The sequence below is a fragment of the Acomys minous genome (genome assembly GCF_964271855.1).
Source record: "Acomys minous genome assembly, chromosome: 5".
NCBI lineage: Eukaryota > Metazoa > Chordata > Mammalia > Rodentia > Muridae > Acomys > Acomys minous.
In genome coordinates, this window is record NC_140494.1 from 32738338 (window position 1) to 32758235 (window position 19898).

Genomic DNA, 19898 nt, shown 5'->3' on the forward strand with positions numbered 1-19898 from the left:
AATATGATACAGCTCGTTGCTAGCAGCTCTCTGCTGGCCGAGGACAGTTTGCAGGATGTGGTGTGTTTACTCAGTGACTCTGGGACCTCTCCTACACTGAGGACACGTGCAGCACAATGAAGACCCAAGAAGGCAGTTGTGAGTTCAAGGATGTTTCACGGGACCCAGGAAGACATAAGGCACGAGAGACAGACGTACAGAGAGGCCCCATCGGGGAGGGGCTATAACGAGAGGTTCCATCTGTAGCACATCCACTGCCTCTGGTAACTACAGTACTCCAAGATTTCCTATGGCTCCCACTGTACTGTATCTGTGTTGTGCGCCTGTGACCCCATCACCTGTCACTCCAGATCTTGTGTATCTCTTGGCCAGATTCTTTTCCCTTATAAACTGTAAACACCATCTTCTCATCTCATGGGCTCACATCAAAATTCCTTCCCAGGAAGTAATGCCATTCATTTACTTACTCACATGTGATATTTTGGCTATAGAATATTAAAGTACCTAACACACAGCAAGGCCACATCCAAGTCCCCACAGGCCTTGCTTACTAATATCAAGGGAGTCTGATTGTCAATGTAGAAAGTGTAAAAAAAAAAAAAAAAGATTTCTGGACCTGATGAGTGGCCGAGGCAAGGTTACAGAATGCAGCACTCATACACAAAGTCCACTGCTTTTTTTACATATGAGCAAAAGAACCATAGCATTTGAAATGTAAAGCACTCTTCTATATGCCTTAGCACAAAACTCATGCTTAAGTCACCCTCCCCAAAATGACAAGATAATCACTGTAAAAGGCCATAAACTTTGATGGACTAAATCAGATAATAATAAATTAGGATATTGCATGTTTATGGATTAGAAGTCTAAATTTTGTCAAAATGTTGCTTCTTCCCACTTCGTTGCAGCAAGTTACTTTGTCGATTCTGACATCCTGGTCTACAGTTCATTTGGAGCAGCAGAAGCCTGGGGACAGATTCTCAGTGCTGAAGGAAAACAGGTAAAACCGATGCCACAACTGCCAGATTTGTTGTAGTTGGGCTTTTGGAACTGCCCAGTGCTGGGCGAGCAAACAGATCACTGCCAAAGACTGAAAGCAGAGAGAGACCTGCAAATACAACATAGGCAGAGAAGCATGGAGATTCAACAGAGACAGATTATTTGTCAACAAATAGTACTAAAATAATGGGACATGTAGAAGTGAAAATACAAATCCAGACACAGAACCACAACTTTCATTTTTAAAAAATTCCCACAAAACTACTAGCTCAAAATGTACCAAAGACATGAAAGTGAAACACAAAAATTTGACAGTTTCTAGGAAGAAAATAACATGGTGAAAATGTCTAGATTATCTTAGGTTTAATGATGAATCTTTAGATAAAATACTCAAAGAATGAGACATAAAAAAAATGGGTAAGTTGGACTTCATTAAAAGTTAAAGCTTTCGAAAGCTATCAAGATGTCAGTCATTGAAAAAGCACTTGTTTAGTGTGCATAAAACCTTGTGTTCAATCCCTTAGCACACCCCCCAATTTATTAATTAAAAAACTTTGAAGAAAGTCTATAAGTATTCATCTGACCAAAACTAATATCTAGAATGTATTTAAAAATTATTCTTAAATGAAATACAAGTGGCCAGTAAATTTTAGCAAATGAAAACATTCTTCACAGTTGAGTGGAGAGTGAGGTCTGACTTTCACACAAATTCTGATGCCCCATATTTGACCACGTCCCCTGGATGGGGAGACCTGGTGGCACTCAGAGGAAGGATAGCAGGTTACCAAGAAGAGACTTGATACCCTATGAGCATATACAGGGGGAGGAGGCCCCCTCAGTCACAGTCATAGGGGAGGGGATTAGGGTGAAAGCAGAAGGGAGGAAGGAATGGGAGGATACAAAGGATGGGATAACAATTGAGGTGTAACATTAATAAATTAATAAAATATATTAAAAGAAGAAAATGTTCAACATCCTTAATCATCACATAAATGCAATTAAAACTACATTGAGATTCCATCTTTCTCCTGTCAGAACAGTAATCCAGAACAAAAGCTACAGATACTTCGAGGATGTGGGGTGCATGAAGAAATCCTTATACTCTGTTGGTGGGGATGTAAATTTGGTAGCCACAAAAATATGATGTATAAACAAATACATTTTTATTTATATAGAACAAAATTATATCATTTGGAAGAAAATAGACAGAGATGGAGATCATCATATTAAACAAAACAAGCCAGACTTGGAGATACAAACATGGTATGTTTTCCTTAACACGTGGCAATGGTTAATCCTGACATTCAACTTAATGGGGTTTAGAATCACCTAGGAGGCAAACTTCTGGGCATGTCTGTGAGGATCTTCCTGGAGAGGTTTAGCCAAGGTGGAAAGACACACCCTAAGCATGGGCAGCACCATCCCAAGGGCTGGAGGAAGTGGGCTGAGCACTAGCATCATCTCTCTCTGCTTCCTGACTGAGTGCCACGTGACCAGCTGCCTCACACTGCTGTTGCTGTGCCTTCCCACTGTGGTCGAATGCACCTCCAAATGTGCATTCTTCTTTCTTCTTTAAGTTGTTTTTGCTTTTGTTTTGAGGCCTTTTGTCACAGCAATGTGAAAAATAACTCATACATACAGATTCTAGAATTTTTTTCTATTTATTTATAATAAACCACATACAGTAAGAAACATTCTGAAACAGCCAGAAAAGCCATGTATAAAAGTTACATTCAAAATGTTTAGCTCATTTGTATTTGGCAACCTTTAAGAAAATACTATTTTCCTATCTAGGTGAGTCTAAAGTTTTGTACCTAAATCATTCTCCATCATATCTTGTATTTATCAACTTTAAAAAAAATCTTTCTAGACCTTAAAACATTTTCTTAAATCCTAAACAATATATAGATTCTAGAATTTTTTTATGCCCCGGAAGTAAGGTCAGTAAGAAGGGGGTGACAGTCAGAAGGTTGATGGTGGGGGTTGGGGGCATACGAGAAAGGGCAACTGGGGGTGCGTAAGCCAAGTACATAATATATGTGTGTGAAAATATCATATACAGTTATCTAGAAATCATAAAATTAAAAAAAACCTTTGTTTTAAAGAGACAGGCTCCTGCTAGCCATAGCTCGGGCTGGCCTCAAAGTCATCATCTTTCGGCTTTAGGCTCCTAAGTGCTAGGATTACAGTCATGTGCCACTGTTTCCAGACAAAATTAAATACTTTTGTCCTGCAAAAGACACTATTAAGAAAATTAACAGGCAACAGAGACTAGAAGAAAATATTTGCAAAACATATATTTGATAAAGGCTTCTCTCCGAAATATAAAAAGATTTTTTTAATTAATAAGGAAGAAAAGAACTCAATTAAAAGTGAGTCAAATGTCAAGTGAGAAATTTTATCAGAGGTGCACAAATGTCAAATAAAGCATACGAGAAGATATTCCTGCTAGAGTAAGGGGAAGAATTGAAAAGAGCTGGGCGAAGGAGTGCTGTGAAATGCTGACTTCTGGACATGACATGGCTACTGCACGCAGGAACTTAGAGCAGCTATGATCACCGGCATAAAGCCTGCACGAGAGAAACCTGTCAGCAAGCCAACTGAAGGGCGCAGGTGCTCACGAAGACCCATCTACTAACTGAGGACCAGCTGGCAATTGATGGCTGCCGGGGGAAAGGGAGTGGTGTTTCTCCAAGGGTGTGGCCACCGGTAAAGTGGCCATGTTCTGGCAGATGGCTCTACAGCCATGTGCTTGCAGGCAGCACTATCTGGACTTGGCTAGTTATAAACACACTTAAATAAGGAAAGGAAATAAAGGGAGGTTATTAGAGGGGTCGAGGAAAAAAGACTAGGATTGAATGCAACCAAGATACACTGTAGATACGTGAGATTGCCAAAGAATAAAAATGTTATGTTTAAAAGGAAAAAGGAAAGACATTTCACATCACTGGCTACTAGGGGAAAACTGCAAGTTTCAAGACGAGGGTCCACTGCACATCAAGCAGAGTGGCAAGAGTCCAGGTCACTGTCTGCTTGGTGCTGGTGAGGCGGTGGAGTGACAGACTCTTACCACCACGGTTAAAGAACAGCAAAGCCACTTGGGAAAGCGGGTGGCTGTTTCTTCCAACACTAAATGTATGCATAGCATCTTCATTTATAACCAACATTTTTCTCGGGATTTTCCAAAGAAGTTGAAAACTTTGTCCACACAAAAACTTGCACATAGATCTTTATGCTAGCTTTATTGAAAATTGCCCAAGTTTAAATATATGCTCCGATGGATAAACGAATAAACTGTAGTACATCAATATAATGGAATATTATTCAGTACAAAAAAGAATAGCATTTTCAAGCCATTAAAGGGGAGCAACCTTAAACACGTGTTACTAACTGAATGCCAGTCTAAAAGGATCACAAACTACTGATTCCATTTTGGAAAAGACAAAACTATAGTGACCGGGGCTGGAGAGATGACTCCGAGGTTAAGGGCACTGGCTACTCTTCCAAAGGTCCTGAGTTCGATTCCCAGCAACCACATGATGGCTCACAACCATCTATAATGAGATCTGGTGTCCTCTTCTGGTGTACATGCAGACAAAACACTGTGCATATATGATAAATAAAAAGTCTTTTTAAAAAATATAGGGACAGTAAAAAGATGGATGTTTGGCAAGTGTTGAGGAGGGGGGATATGAGTAAATGGGATCAAGACACGTTTTAAGGCAGGTAAACTACATATCACAATGGTTGATGCATGTTATGCATCTGATAGTACCTTAAGTTAATAACAGGCATCAATTTGGTGTGACTGTAGCAAAGAATGCTTATAGTGAAAATTCTCAATCAGGTTGGACAAGGAGAGGACCAGCTCTACCAACTGATCAATTATTCTCCAAAATCTAAAACTTTGCTTTCAGATTAAGGGTGTTAGTTTTTTGAAGTCATGCTGGGTGACCCTGAATAACATAGGCTGTAAATGTTAGTATGTCAGACCACTTCAGAGAGTGGGCTAAATGCCCTGTTATTCACCTAGGTGTGGAAACAGGCTTGTAATCTTATGCCGTGCAGCCGTTTACAGTGGTCCCACTTGACTAAGAGTTTCAGATTTTAATAAGATTAGAGCAAGTGAAAATTCCACCCTTCACTGGAAAGTAACAAGGAGTAAGGTGCTGGTCCCCAGGAGAAAAAGGAAGAGCAAAAACCACACCTGCGGAGTACATCCCTCAGAAATGCAAAGGCTGTGAGGCTGGACTTGAAGGCAACAGGTTGAGCTAGGGGTCATGCAATAGGGTCCTCCTCGGACTCTTAGACCAAAAGAGAGCATGTGTATATTGGGTGCCCTGGTGTTGTGATGGGCATGTATGTACATGGATTGAGTTGCATGGTATGGGCAGAGGGAAGCACTGTCCCCAGAAACAAGCTGCTAGAGGCTCTAATAAGCACAAATCCAGGGGACGTCTATATTTGTACCATGCCTCAGTTCATCCCATTGTATTGTCTTTATACTTTCAGAAAAGGGAACCATTTTGGGAGTTGAAGATGGCCCTAGCACGGCAGCATGGCTGCATGTAGAAATCGCATGGGCTATGCACAACTAGCTGCCCTTCACTGCCTCCTCTCTGTAACAGAGCCCAGGCTCCACTGAGAGCACAGCTTCTCTGAGGGCACATAGCATGGCAGGAACAGAGAGGCTCAGGGTCAACTGCCATATGCACAGGGCAGGCATGCTGTCTGATCCCACAGCTAGCCCAGTCTCTCATTCCCCTAGACACCACTGATGGATGCTTGTCACTGCATGTTCTCTCCATATCATGTTTTCCTCCATTGCAAGCCATCTCTTTCCATGTACCTTACATTGTGCCAGACGCCACTCCCACAGCAACCACACATACCCCTCCACAGTGTTCATGTGTGAGCTTTCCAAGAGGGCTGGGTATAAGGGTCGCCTTAGCAACTCTAGTGGGTGAGACAATGGCCACAGGACAGGTTCCCTGAGTAGAAGATCCCTTTACTTTCTCTATGATGATGATGGTGGTGGGTTCCAGCTTGCTCCCATCTCTGTCCCCAGGAGAGTGTGAGTTCATTTTTAAATGGTTTCCATGCAATATATTTTGATCATATTCTGTACTCTCACCCAACTCCACACAAGCCTCCCTACCAACCAACTTCATGATCTTTCTCTCTCTCAAAAGAAAACAAAAAGACAACCAAACAACAACAAAAATATGGTGTCCATGAGGCCCGCCCTGGTGTGCAGTTGATATAAACAGGGTCACTTCACTAAAAAAAACCAACTTCCCTTCTCCCGGCAGCTGTCGCTTGCAAATGGCTTCTTGGTGAGTCTGGGACTTCTTGCTTCCTTCCGTTTTTCCATGCTCTTTTGCCTGGCCTGAACGTGTGGGGGTCTGTGCATTCTCTCAGAGCCTTGGTGAGTTTGTGTGTGCAGCAGCCCTGTCGTGTGTGGAAAACACTGTTTCCTTGGAGTCACCCACAACCTCTGCATATTCTTCTGCCTAACTCCCTGAACCTTGAAGGGAAGGGCGTGGTAAAGGCATCCCATGCAGGGCTGAGTGCTCCACAGTAAGATGTCTCACGATTGGAGCCAATGAATGGCTCCACGGATAAAAGAGCTTGCCACGTGAGCCTGATGAGCTGAGTTGGAAGGGAACAGACTCCTGAAAGTTGTGCTTCTATTTACACATATACGATGTGGCATGTGCACATGCACCCAGCTCCTGAACACACGAAAGCATGTGTGTACTCACAGACTCAGAAACACAACACACACACACACACAAAGAGAGAGAGAGACAGAGACAGAGACAGGGAGAGACAGAGACAGACAGACAGACAGACAGACAGATAGACAGACAGAAAGAGACAGAGAGACAAAGAGAGAATTTAAATTTAAAAAATTAACCTTCCCATAGTTGGAGTCAGGATTCCATGCTGTGAGGTTGGGTTATAAACAGTCAGATAGCTTTGTGGTCCTCACACGGCGCTCTGCTGGCAAAAGGCTGTTTGTTCTCTGACCCTTCCCCTGGTAGCACATCAGGGGCTAGTCAGTCCTCACAGTGAGCACTCAAGACTGAATGACCCCAGTGCACCAGCCAGAGGACAATGAGGAAAGTACTGCGCCCTCGGGAATAGACCAAGGCCCATCTAGTCTTTGTGAATACCCCACATTCACCTTAAGATCTCAAAGAACGGAATTAAAAACTGGAAGTTGAGTTGGCAAGGTGGCGGAGCAAATAAAGATGCCTGCTCCCAAGCCTGAGAACCTGATTTGCATTCTGGAGACTCATAATGGAAGGAAAGGACCAACTCCTGAGAGCTGTTCTCTGACCTCCACATGTATGCCAACACACACGTGCACGGACACACATATTTTAAGAAGAGTGAAGTACTTTTTATTGCATTTATTTGTTCATTGTATGTATAAGTGGTGTGTGTGTGTGTGTGTGTGTGTGTGTGTGTGTGTGTGTGTGTGTGTGTGCAGGGCATGCATATAGAGGTCTGAAGATAACTTGCAGGCATCAGTTCTTTCTTTCAACCATGTAAGTTTGGTGATCAGTCTTTAAAAAATCGGGCTAGTGAGCAGGTAAAGGTGCCTGCTGCCAAACCTAATGGCCTAAGTTTAATCCCTTGGACCCACACAGTGGAAGCAAAGAACTGACTTCTATGGGTTGTTCTCTGACCTCCACAGACATTGCTTAGCATACATACATACACACTGTCCAGCTATATCTAGCTATGTGTGACTATCTTAGCATTTTTGTTTGGTGGCTACCATTATGTGCTGTCGCCCTCCCAGACGCCAGATACCTTGAAAGTATCTCATCCATTGAGCCCATTTCTTAACACCTCTTCATAGAGAGATGCGGGTGCTGCCTCATGTCCTGTGAAGAGCCCGAGGCACTGGAGAGATAGGCGCTTGTCCCTGTTAAACCAGGCTGCCACAAGTGCTTTTCAGATGCTGAGGCACATACAGGTAGGAAACAGGAGTGTGCAAGCCCAGTTGTGGAAGGCGCTTCATTGATGTGTGTGATCCCAGGAGCCCTGAACGCACAGTGCCTCCTTAGAGACCGTACCATCCGTCTTCATATGTCCTTCCCTGAAGCCCTGGGACTCTTCTCCTAGTCCCATATTACCCTCAGGATTTTCTAATTTTAGAAGTTGGAGTCACCTGCATGGACTGACCTGGATTGGGAAAACACTGATCTCCTAGATGAGATGAAAAGACGGGGCCCAGAGATGGCACTACTTGTACAAAATATGCTGGCACACTCATTCAGCGCAGCCTAAGTGTGGGGACAAGAACAGGTGGCATTCTGAGTATGCACGTGCAAAACCACCCACGCTTATACACCCAGGTGGCTGTGTGTGCACCACCAGCTCAGCAAAATTATCAATGGTCTGTGCTGTTTGCACACACAGGCATACTTCCTAAGAGGTCTCTGGACCCCTGGATGTGCATGTCACTGGCTCCTCCTCCTCCAGTGCTAGCTTATACCCACTTTCCCCACCTCTGTCACTTCCTGTGTGACGGAGATAAGCCACATTGCTTCTACCCTGCAGTTGAGGCACCCCAAGCTCCTGGGTTCTCACGTTCAACGGAGAGATCATGCTCACTTCCCTGTGTCACCTCCTCAGGCAACTGTCTACTGGGCAGCTTCCCCCAAAGATGGAGGCACAGGAGGCCGAGAGAGGCCTCAGAAGAAAAGCCAAGTTGATGCTGACTCAGCATCAGTCTCAGAACAGCAGGAGAGCCGGTCCACGTCCTCTGAACAAACATGGGCCAAAGCTAAGACAAAGCCCCCCAGCAACCAGTAGTTTTGCACTCCTCCTTTTCTTCAAACGGTCCACAAAACCAGGCCTTTTAACTTCCCCATTTTGGCTTGCAAGAAACTCTTTCCCAGCAGAGAGCTCAGAACGAACTGGACTTTGGCACGCCAGCTCAGCAGGTGGTGAATCCAGCAGGTTCCCTGACTTGCCCAGGAGGGGAGAGAGGACCAGATCACTCCACCTCACTGGACTCTTCCCCCTTCAGGGAGAGCCTGAAAAATCTAACTTGAAAATGATGCTGGTCTTGTCCTCATCTAGGGAAAGCTTCCAGAGCTGAACTGCGGGCCCCACACAAAACCTTCAGGATATATATGTCTAGGAACGTGAGCCTGGCAGGTGCTCCTGACCAGCTCCCCTTCTCAGGGGCCAGCTGTTCTTCAGGGGGTCCCAGACAAAGTCCACACCGTTTACCCAACAACGACCCTCCTCCACCTGTCCCTGACCACGCCCTCTTCAACTAACGATGGCGGCCCCAAAGATCCTGATATTCCCAGAATTTACCCCATGTGCCCCCACGTCTTAGGTCTCTAGGGCTTGAGCTAGTGCCCAGTCCCTTTACTCCAAAGCTCTCCTTACTGTGTCCAAGATAGACCACCCCCGCCCCCGTGTTTCAAGCAGCTCTCCAGCCCCTCAGCCTGAACTCTGTCCCCTGTAGCCAGCATTCTAAGGGCTCGCCTTCAGACAAGAGGCCCTTTTTTTAGATAAATGACACTGAGTGACAGACGCGGACAAAGAGGAGCAGCCAGATAGAAGCAAAGCCCAGTGTACACAAGCCGGACAGACCTCGCCTGTCCAGCTCCTAGGCTGACACTCAGATGTGACACCCACAGTACTCTTGCCTGCCACGCCTGAACATATGTTGTCACCAGGGATGCCATGCGTGGGGAAACTGGGTGGCAGTTTGCAAAAGAATTTGGCTAAGACTTAAGGATTTTCTTCCTTGGACTCTGGGCCAAAGTGGTCCTGGGAGCTTAAGGTAGGAAGGCGCCAGGTTTATCAGCGTGTCATTTGCTCATCTGTGCGTGTATCCCACCAGCTTGCATGCCCACCTTCACATGCCTTCACTCCCAGGGCACGGCAGCAGCCCGGCTCCTTATGGTGAACAGTTTGTAGAGGGCTTGCAGGGTGTTTGTGCCCCTCAGTGGGGTTTCCAAGGACAACAGTCCTAGAAAGCAGCAGCAGGAGCAGGATGGCATAGTCATCTGTGTGAACAGGCCAAGCTGGTCCGGGGCTCATCCCTGCAATGCTGCAGCACTTCCTAACCTTTGCCCTCTTTCCTCAGGATGCTACAGGTTCCACTGCTGCATGGTTTTACAGCTCCAGCCACTGGCCAGGCTCAGTTCCCCCAAAATAAGACTTTATACCTTCAGTGCCTCCCAGCACATTCTAGACAGCAGATTCCGATCCCCTTGGTCACATGAGCTCTGCCCCATGGCCTGTCCCTCAACTGGCTCTCTCTCACTGCCTCTGCCTCACTGACCAGTACCAGCACCACACACCATTGTGGTCTGAGAGGCTCCTGATTCCTTACTGATGGGATTCAGCTGGGGCTTGGTCACTGTTACTGCCTGGATCCTCTTCACTGAGCACCTCTGGAGGGCCTGGAGGATGTCAGTTTTGTCTTCTACAGTGACCTCCTCCCCTACTTTTCCCAGTCTCTTCCATCAGTCAACCCCTAGTTCCCTCTGGCTTTAGACAGGTTTGGGTCCTGTGCCTGCGAGGCTCAGGAGCTGTGAGGTGGGGACCTGTGCTACAGAGGTGGCACTGCTCCCAGCAAAGGAGAGGGGACCCAAAAGCTGTGCACTAAAATCCTGCCATAGCCTCTTCCTCCCAGCAAGTCTGGGCCCACCTCCTCACCTCAGCTCAGAGGTTGACTGTTCTCCCCGTAGCCTCCCTGGTCTTACACTCTGTCCTGCAACCAAAGCGGCGGTCTGAGCGGTCAGTCATGACTGAGGCCCACCCTCTACACAAATTCAGCAAGGACCAAATTCCTCTAAGGCGTGCATACAAGTCGGTTCAGTCTTTCCCTAGCATTGCCGTGGCCTCTCCTAGTTTCTTTTCTGTCTCTTTTCAGCCTTTCCACCAAGTGCCCCTTCACCTCATCTCACCCTCCCACTGGGCTCTTCTAGCCTCCCTTCAACCTCTCCACCAACTCCCCTGGACTCCTGCCCGTGACTTTTCCCTCTCCCCAACAACTTCCTACTACATGCTCCTGAAGCTGGCTGGGTCCGCCCTAGGTGGAGCCTGACACCTGATGTGAGCCCTTGTAGCCTCGCACCTACAATGCTTTGAGTCCTAACATTGTGGCTGTAGGCTGCGACTCTCAAACGGGAGGGCGTGGACAGAGAAAGGAGCACCTCACCCACCTTGAGTGGACTCTGGCCTTCCACCATGGACAATCAGATGTTTCAACCGACTACCCCTGCCCTGTAGCCAGGCACCCTGGCCTTGATACCCTGCCCTTGGCCTTCCTCACTCCCCAACTGCAATAATCCCACTACCTTGTTCCAGGGCCCGTATCTTACTCTCCAACTGGGGACAAAACTGGCTGGATGAATTATGACTTCCTAACCACAAGGTTGGGATGGGAGTTAGAAACAGTCAGAATAAAACACGAATCCCATCAGTATAAGATCTTCCCATCTTCTCCTGGAAGGGAGTTCCTGGGCAACTTGAGCATAATGTGGGCAGTCCTAAACATGTCTTTAAGTATGTGGGGATTGACCGGTGAGAGCCATGTCCTTGTATGGAAGTTGTGGAAGAGTTAACTATACTACTCAAATTTGCACACATGTAAGCTGTGTACTCATAGAGCTGTGCGTGAGGGTTGCGATGGGGCACCTGAGGCTGATTGTACAGAGAGGGAGTCTGGAAGGAGTCTGAGGTCAGTGTCGGTGGGGGAGGGGGTCTGAAAAAATTCAGAGTTCACAGCTGAGGGAAGAGTTGTAAGACAAGGTCTAGCTATGGGAGTCCCTGCTACCAAGAGGGTGGTTCTTCGAGTCACAAGGGCAGAGCTGGACCTGCAGGTTGCCTCTTGCCCTCCTTGCCTCTGGATTGAGTCTTCAGGGTGGCTAATGGGTGGTTGGTGGGGTCTGATGAGAGAAAAAAAATCTGCCTCAAGAGCTAGAACCAGTGAAGATTTGATGTAACTGCCTATTGTTGGGGTTGAAAGGGCTGGAATGGAAGGACAGTAGCTTTGGTCCTTAGAGGACAGGGTCTTGTAGACAGATGGAGTCTGACAGGTAGGGAGAGGTCTGGTGTGACGTCTGGAATACAGCTATACTTGAAGAACTTCCTGAGTGAAGGACCCCAGTACCAGGCTCCTAGCTGAACATGCTGGTGACTTGCAGTGCAGTGCAGGGAACGGGCCAACAAGGGCCAACTTCTGCAGGTTTAAGCAGGTAAAGGATTTGGGGAGCAAAGCAGGATCTGGTGGAGGTACATGGATCAGTGAGAGCCACACTGAGCCTCCAGGAGGCCTTGGGGGACCTAGGAAGGATCATCTCTATAAGTTCCAGAAGTTAGGAGAGGGGTAAAGTTAAATGACAGGGAAACAACACTTGGGCCTACTGAAATACTTAAGATAAAGAGGTGCTTCTGCAGAGCTGCCTGTCTACTGACGATCCCCTTGACTAATAGTGTGAGAGTTGCTACTGATTTCCTGGGACAAGTTCAAGGCCCCTGGAGACCTGCAGAGCTATAGCCCTGAGGGATCTGGCTGCCCCTTAGTCAGTGTGCTGGCCCAGCATAGAGCATGGCAGAAAACCCAGCTGCTCCTGAGCTGAGGGGTACAGAGAGAAGCACTGAGATCACACAGAAGGCACCCACTCACTTCACAGGCTGGCATGATGCAGCCCATGGTGAAAGGGCATCCTTGGGACTCCCCTGGCCTTCCCTGAACACTTTGAAGGAAGAAGTCAGTACTGTCTAGTCACAGCAACATAAATCTTACTGAAAAATGCCTATCAGACGGCATATGCAAGAAGAACCCATTACCAGATCTACAATCTAAATGAATGGAAGGAGGAGGCATAAAAAGTACAAAAAGAAAGAGGAGGAGGAAGAGGTGAAGGAGGAGGAGGGGGAAGGAGGAGGAGAAGAAGAAGAAGAAAAAGAGAAGAAGAAGAAGAAGAAGAAGAAGAAGAAGAAGAAGAAGAAGAAGAAGAAGAAGAAGAAGAAGAAGTTTCCTACTAACCAGGCACTCTGAGCCTGAGCTCACTCCTCCCCTGTCCAGCTAAAGAGTCATGCTCCCTCTGTCTCTTCTATTCCAGAACCTTAAAGGAAACTTGCAGGCTAGGGAGCTCTGCATCTGTTCCTGCTCTCCTCGTTTGGGGATCTAGTGAATTCCTTAGGGAGCACATCCCCACTACCTCCAGAAAGATAATGAAGCTTTTATCCTCTTAAAAATTTTAAGAGGCCTGACCTTCCTCTCACCTTGCCAGGAGCTCCTTCAATCCCACCTCCCAGATTCACTGAGCTGGGAGAGGAGAACCATCCTCCTTTCTAGACAAGGGTCATGCGTTTCCCTGGATTAAATCATAAGTAATGTCTGTCTGTCTGTTTGTTTAACTGCTCTGGACCCAGACTTCTCTCCAGTGCCACTTACAAGTAAGTTCTTTCAATGCAATATCAAATCCCAAGGTACCAAGAAGGGCAGCATCTAGAGACGGATTTGGGCGGAACAGGGTCATGAATGAGACTTGGGGCAACGCCTGCTCTGTAGGATGGAGTGTGATATATCTCTGGGTTAGCTGCTGCGCTTCTCCGACCAGCTCCCCGCACCAGCTCAGGATATGCTTCTTCCCCCAGAAAGGGAGAGAAAATGCGAGGGCAAAGGCAGGTGGTGCAAACTCTAAGGGCATGGCTAAAACTCAGCCAAGATGTCATGATCCACAAAAACCGGGGCTGCTTACCGATTTTGGCCAAGCTGGCCACGAGGATCCAGATCGCGATGATGTATGGATCCTGGACGTGGTGCCATTCGAATGTGACCACCTGGAAGCTCCCGCCGCTGCTTGGTTCCTCCTCAAAGCCCCTTGCCCCTCGCAAGCTAGCCAGCGCCAGCGCCAGCGCCAGCAGCGGCTTCCAGCCTGGTCCCAGAACCCGATGGCACATCGCTGCTGCTCAACTCTGGGAGCCGAAACGCATACCGTGGTGAGTACTCCCCGGGATCGCGCTTTCGGTCGCAGCCCTCCGCGCGCGATCCCGGAGCTGGCAACAGTCAGGTCCCTTGGCCGCCCCGGTGGCCTTTAATCCCGCTGCCCCCTCCCGCGCCAGGGCGGGGCCTTCCCGCCCCCGCTGCGCACACGTGAACGCAAACAGCGCTGCGTTAGAGGCACTCCCGCCAGCCCTGCTCACGCCCACCTAGTTGGTTGGGCCCCTGCCTGAAAGTCTGGGCTCTCTGGGTGCTGTATGCTCCTGAGACAGCAGCTAGGACCTGTGGATTTTGAGGTCCTGGAGGTCTCTTACCCTCAAGGTCTAGCGGCATCTAGCCCACTAGCAGCTGCTTCCCTCCGGGCAGCGCAGCTCAGCGCAGCGCACGTCACTACCAACTCTATGTGATAAGTGGGACCTGCTTTTCCCACCTTGACCTCAACACCCTGATGGTTTTGCTAGTTCCGTGGTCAGTTGCCACAAGACACGCAGCAAGGCTCCTCTCTATTGAGAACCTGGAGTCGTGGGTAGCTCACCATGTCATCTAGTAAACTTGAGGCAGTGTAGAAAGAAAATTAAAAGGACATGGGACAGGAAACGGACTTCTCATTTCAGAGTATCCTCAAGCCTCTGGCCAAGAGAGAGTCAAGAATATCCATCACGACTAAAGATTGTCGTGAACTTTGCAGTATCCCTTTCATGTGGAAAAAAATTTAATGTTAAAATGGCCATGAACCATGTTTAAAGCCTAAACATATATGACTTTAATCCCTTTCCCCCGATATAAACCTGCAGATTTCTGGGAATCTTACAAATAAGATTATAAATGTTGTTTTACAGAACAAAACAAAAACAAAAACAAAAAATTTATCGTAGTCCGTGTGGTGATCCTTAGCTGTAATATCAGCGTTCGTGGGGTGCATGAAGGAGTTCGAAGCAAGCCTGGGCTGTGTAGCAAATTTAAGGCCGGTTTGGGATACATGAGACTCTGACCCAAACAAACACAACAAAAAGCCTTGTCTTAACCCCCCTTGCACAATCTGATCCATGGTTTCATCTTATCAGCTGTAATCCCTACTTTGTGTACCCTAGAACCTGCCCTATGATCACATTTTGGAAAAGATAAAAAATTCTTAGCAACCCTTTAAGATCTAACTTCAGAAGTCACCACCAGGACTGTATACATGACCACTGTAAAAACATCCATACACCCATGTTGTCCTTTATACATATGCTGTCCTTTCCCCCTGAGGATCTCTTTTGCTTAACCCCTATGCCTAAATCTGGTACAATCTTCTTATACACTCCAGCTTTGCTTCACGCGGACTTTTTCTAAAATTCTTTCCGTGTCCCAACCGAGAAGCCCAACTTCGCCTAAGCAGAATGCTCTTAGGCTACAGGTGCTGTGTCCCCAGCCAGTGTTGCCAACCAAGTCACACTCTGTAACACAATCCAGCGCTTATCAGCGCCCGAGCTCTGCGTATGGTGTGGCCTGGGAGTCTGCCCCTTCCATGACAGCAGTTCTTACCTATGGCCTGTGAACACAGGGCTCACTCCATTGTCCTCCAATGTCCTTTATGCCCACGGGTGTTAGACTCCCTCCTTGGTCAGGACTGCAGTCTAGGTATTCGCCTGTACATGTTAGCTCCCCATGAGAGCTGACTTCCCAGGCCCTTTCTAACCTCCAAACCCACCCTTCAACCACAGCCCCTGGCAGCTTCTCTCCCATGCTCACTCAAACCCTGAAAGCCTAGGCACGCCTCGCCTGCCCCTTTAGGATCTCCTGTTGGGATACCCAACCCAGAGGCTAGATGCAGCTCTCCTTGGATTCAATCCATCTTCAGCCCATAGTCCCTTGCTGATGCCCACCTCCCCTACTTGCCCAGGTAGGCAATGCCCTCCTCTGAGGCTTCAGGCATCCCTCTTCATGCTTACCACACATGGACCCCTTGAGGTCTGGTACTAGTGTCTAGTGTTTTGATACTGAGCTCCTGACTCCCTGACAGCTCTGCTCTTCAGCTTAGCTCAGCCACTAGCCACTGGACTGTAGGTCCATGTGCTGTCCTCTGTGCAGTGTCTACCCTGTAAATGCGGGGCTGTAGCAGGACTTGGAATAGTGTCTGGTAGCCTGTGGGTGGATGGGAGACTTACTGAGCAAGTGATTGGTGGTTGGACCCAGGACAGGCGGAGTTACCTTTCAGTGTCTAAGCCCAGAGGTCAAGGCTCCCAGGAGGGAAGTACTGGCCCCAGTGGCTTCATTTTTGTCTCCCTGTTTTATGCTGATGGGTGTCGGCTTGCATGGCAGGGCGGTAGGGCTGGGTGGTTGGGTGATGAGTGTTGAGGCAGAGGATGGGTGGTTGGACTGAGCCAATCACAGGGCCTGGCACACAACAGGGCATCATAACGCTGTAATTGGACACCAGGCCTACAATCTTGGTGCTTACTTGGTCATCTTGTACAGTGAGTTTATGGAATTGCTCCCAGCTCATATGGTCAAAGTAAACCTTCGGTTCCCAGTCACATTCCTGGCCTTCTGTCCCAGAAGAAGGCTGGAAGAATGAGAACAGTCTTATCCCTAGTTCAGACGCCCCCTGGGTAAAGCCTCAGGTGGGGGTATACTTTCTGGATGGTGTCCTTATATTCCACGGGAAGGCCGGATCCCATGACAATAGTGCATCCACGGTGTTCAATGACCCTCCAAGGATTGTGTCTGTATCTGCCTAACCTGAGAGTCTGCAGCCAGGAGCCCACAGAATTCAAATGGAAGCTGGAAAACATTACTATGCATGTGTGAACTGAAGACGAACACTGGTGCCATCCCTAGCTATTTGTGTGATGTGCCATTTACATTACTAGCCTCCTAAGACAAGGGAAGGCATGTCTGGGGGAAGGGAGAGAAAGCAAAGAGCCCTTACAGTGACACACACACACACACACACACACACACACACACACACACACACGTATACACACAAAAAGCAAAGCACCCTCATAACCCACTACTCATTGCTCAGGTGAGAGCTTGGCGGTGGCAGGGGCTGTAGGCACTTGAGGATGAAGGTCCATATGCCCCAAGGCTTGCAAGAAGGCTCCAGCAAGGAGTGGTCCCACGCTGTGGTGACCGAGAGGAGAGAGGCTGGGGTCATGGACACCAGCCATGGCAGAAGCTGTCATGGTAGATATGAGATGTTACATCTCTTCCGTGGCCTGGGGCCAGGGTGCAGGCAGCTCTCATGGCATTTTTTTTCTTCTGCAAAGCTGTGGTTTTAGAAAGCCTGTGCCATCCCACCAGGCCAAGGCACCCACATCTGGAAAACTGTATGCACAGCAACACCATTAGCTATGCTTGGGGAAAGAAAGATTCATTACAGAGCTGCCCTGCCCTTCTTTCTTGGGCTGTGTATTGAAGGTGCCCACTGGGTACCAAATACTTAGAGTTAGGAGAGATCCACTTGGGAGCTCTTCCCAGAACCAAAACAAAAATGACCACGTAAGGGAGAAGAGTTACTGGCTTTTGTGTCTTGTGTTTTGTTTCTGTTTCTGTTTTTGGTTGCTGGTATACAATTGCAAATTTCATTTCCCAAAAAGAAATGAGCATCATGCTTTCATGACTGCCCATTAGTGCCTTTGACATTCTCTGCTCAAGCCTGGGCCTTTGCCCAGTCTTGGACTTGCAGGAAGAGTCACTCTGGGCATTCAACCTGTATTCTGTTCCCGCCTGTCCCTGGTAAGCCTGGGGTCTCATCCCATGTAGCAGATGGCAGGCCGCTATCACGCCGGTGTGTGCTATGGCTCTGGCTCTGGATCCTGGAAAACCTTGGAGCTGCCCAGGCTGGGCACATCAGAACCCAACCCAGCAGCAAAGCCACTATAGGGCAACAGGGTATTTGGTGTGTTGCCAATCCCAGATGGCTCTTAGTGGGCGGAGCTGTCCTGGCTCTACTGCATTACGTTGTGAAGTGAGGGTTAAAGGCAGTAGGCTACAGAAGCCCTCAGGGCCACAACTCTTACAGCTCCTAGCCTTGCACCTGTCACCTGTTCACAGTCGTCACCTGTCACCCACCTACTTCCATGCTATGAGGCTGATTGTTCCCTGGAAAGTCCCCTAGTACTTGATCAGCTCCGTGGGGGTCTTCAGCTCTCTTCCTTGCTGGATCCGACTTCCAGAGGGGCTGGGTCATAGCCCAGGGCATGGCTATCCTTATTATCATGGCCCCTGAGCTGGCTCCTCACCTGTCTGGTTCCCTATTGAGAGAAAGCTGCACAGACCCTGCACAAGCCTGGTGGTGTTGCCAAGACTCTGAGGATCTTATAGAACAGGATCACATGGGCCTGGGACCCATATTTCTCAGATGACCTTGAGTCCCCAGGAAAACCACTATGGGAAAGAACAAGGCCTGAAATATTTTGTAGACTGGACTAGGACACAAAGTCACCAAACTGCATTCAGCAGATGAAAAACTCAACAAGCTGTGGCCAAGCTGGGCAGGCAGGCAGGACAATTTGCAAACTGGAAAAAAATTTTTTTTCTTCTAACCTGACAATTGGAAGATGAACCAGTGACTCCAGGCAGCAGGGGAAGCCCCAGAGCAGGGGACATAGAAGGACATCTTCAGCTCCCTATGCATCCTGCTGTCCTGGCTCAGCCTCCTGCTCTGAAAACTGCACTTTGAGAATAAGGATAGGAATATACCAAATTCTGAAGAACTCTCAGGCAAATCGCCATCACGCAGGCACAATTTTCCATATATGGTGACCAGTATACCATAGTAGGGTCATAGGTTACATGCCCTGGTGACCTCAGCTTAGGCTTTGTTGGTATGGGCACACTGTGACGTCTGCGGGAGGCCGAATGTCCACCTTTAGCCATCTGGGTTGGCTCTCCTCTATGCACAGCTGTGTCCCAGTTCTTGTTCACACAGCTCAGGCCCCTCAGGTCACACACACACACACACACACACACACACACACACACACACACACTTGGGCGATCATCCAGACATTCTCCTCCGACTCCCTTCTAGGTCACTCGGGATCTTTGGAATGTGTCCAGCTAGATGCAGGACAACCTTGCAGACTGGACTTGGGCAGAGGTCATGATCTCAATCCTTTTCTTGTTATTTCCACGGGGTGGGGTGATGTCGTCAATCATACTGAAGACATGACAGGTCTTTCAACTCTAGGCTTGGCTGAGGGTTGGGTCTTCAGAGCCCCTAGAAACACCTCTGATCAAGTGTAGCTGGTGGGAGCCGACTGAAGACAAGCAGTCCTGATGTCTCAGGAATGCCCCATTCTCTGAATTTTCTCTTCTACTCTCTAAAGTGAGGAGTCCTTCTTTTTTTCTTTTCTTTTCTTTCTTTCTTTCTTTCTTTTTTAACTGTACATATCTCAATATCTGCTTCTATTGAAACATAATAGTTTAATTACAAAAGACAACTGCTTCATATTTCCCTACTGTCTTTTCCCAGCATGTAAATATCAAATTAGCATATCTAACTACAATGTCTGCATGGGGTTTATTATTGAATACCAGACCGTGTGTGGTGTTGCATGCTTAACCTACTGCCTCAGTTGCTCTCACACAGCCCACCAGTTTGGGATGCCCAGAACTGGGTCGCCAAACCTCTCCACTCTGGATGGCTTCCATTCATGGAGCCACCCTTTCAGCCAATGTTAGCTTAATTCTTATACGCCGCTCTAAGCCTCCTGGAGAAGATCTGAGGCCTCCCCTTGGCTCCTCTTTGGCCTTCCACTTTGAATCAGAAAGGCAGGGCCGCCCCCAGGAATTTCTGAAAAGAAGGCTGATAGGACAGAAGAATGCCCTGGACCTGCCTGGACTCAGATCCCACCTGTCTTGGATGCACCGGCACCAGTTGCTCCATGTGTCTGGGTCTGCATTT

At 47.9% G+C, this 19898-nt stretch overlaps 1 protein-coding gene across 2 annotated transcripts in view; it reads right to left on the minus strand.

The window, feature by feature from the left end:
* Positions 1-14092, minus strand: part of SLC9A3 (solute carrier family 9 member A3) — a gene marked incomplete at its 3' end in the record, with an annotated part of 42973 nt that extends 28881 nt beyond the window's left edge. The window contains exon 1 of one of the 2 annotated variants that reach the window (XM_084783007.1): positions 13758-14091. In XM_084783007.1, coding sequence (XP_084639133.1) covers positions 13758-13959 — 202 coding nt within the window. In that variant the 5' untranslated portion in view covers positions 13960-14091. Of the gene's footprint in view, positions 1-13757 lie in introns of both variants that reach the window. The other variant, XM_084783008.1, reaches the window with a different exon arrangement.
* Positions 14093-19898: the final 5806 nt, after the last annotated feature.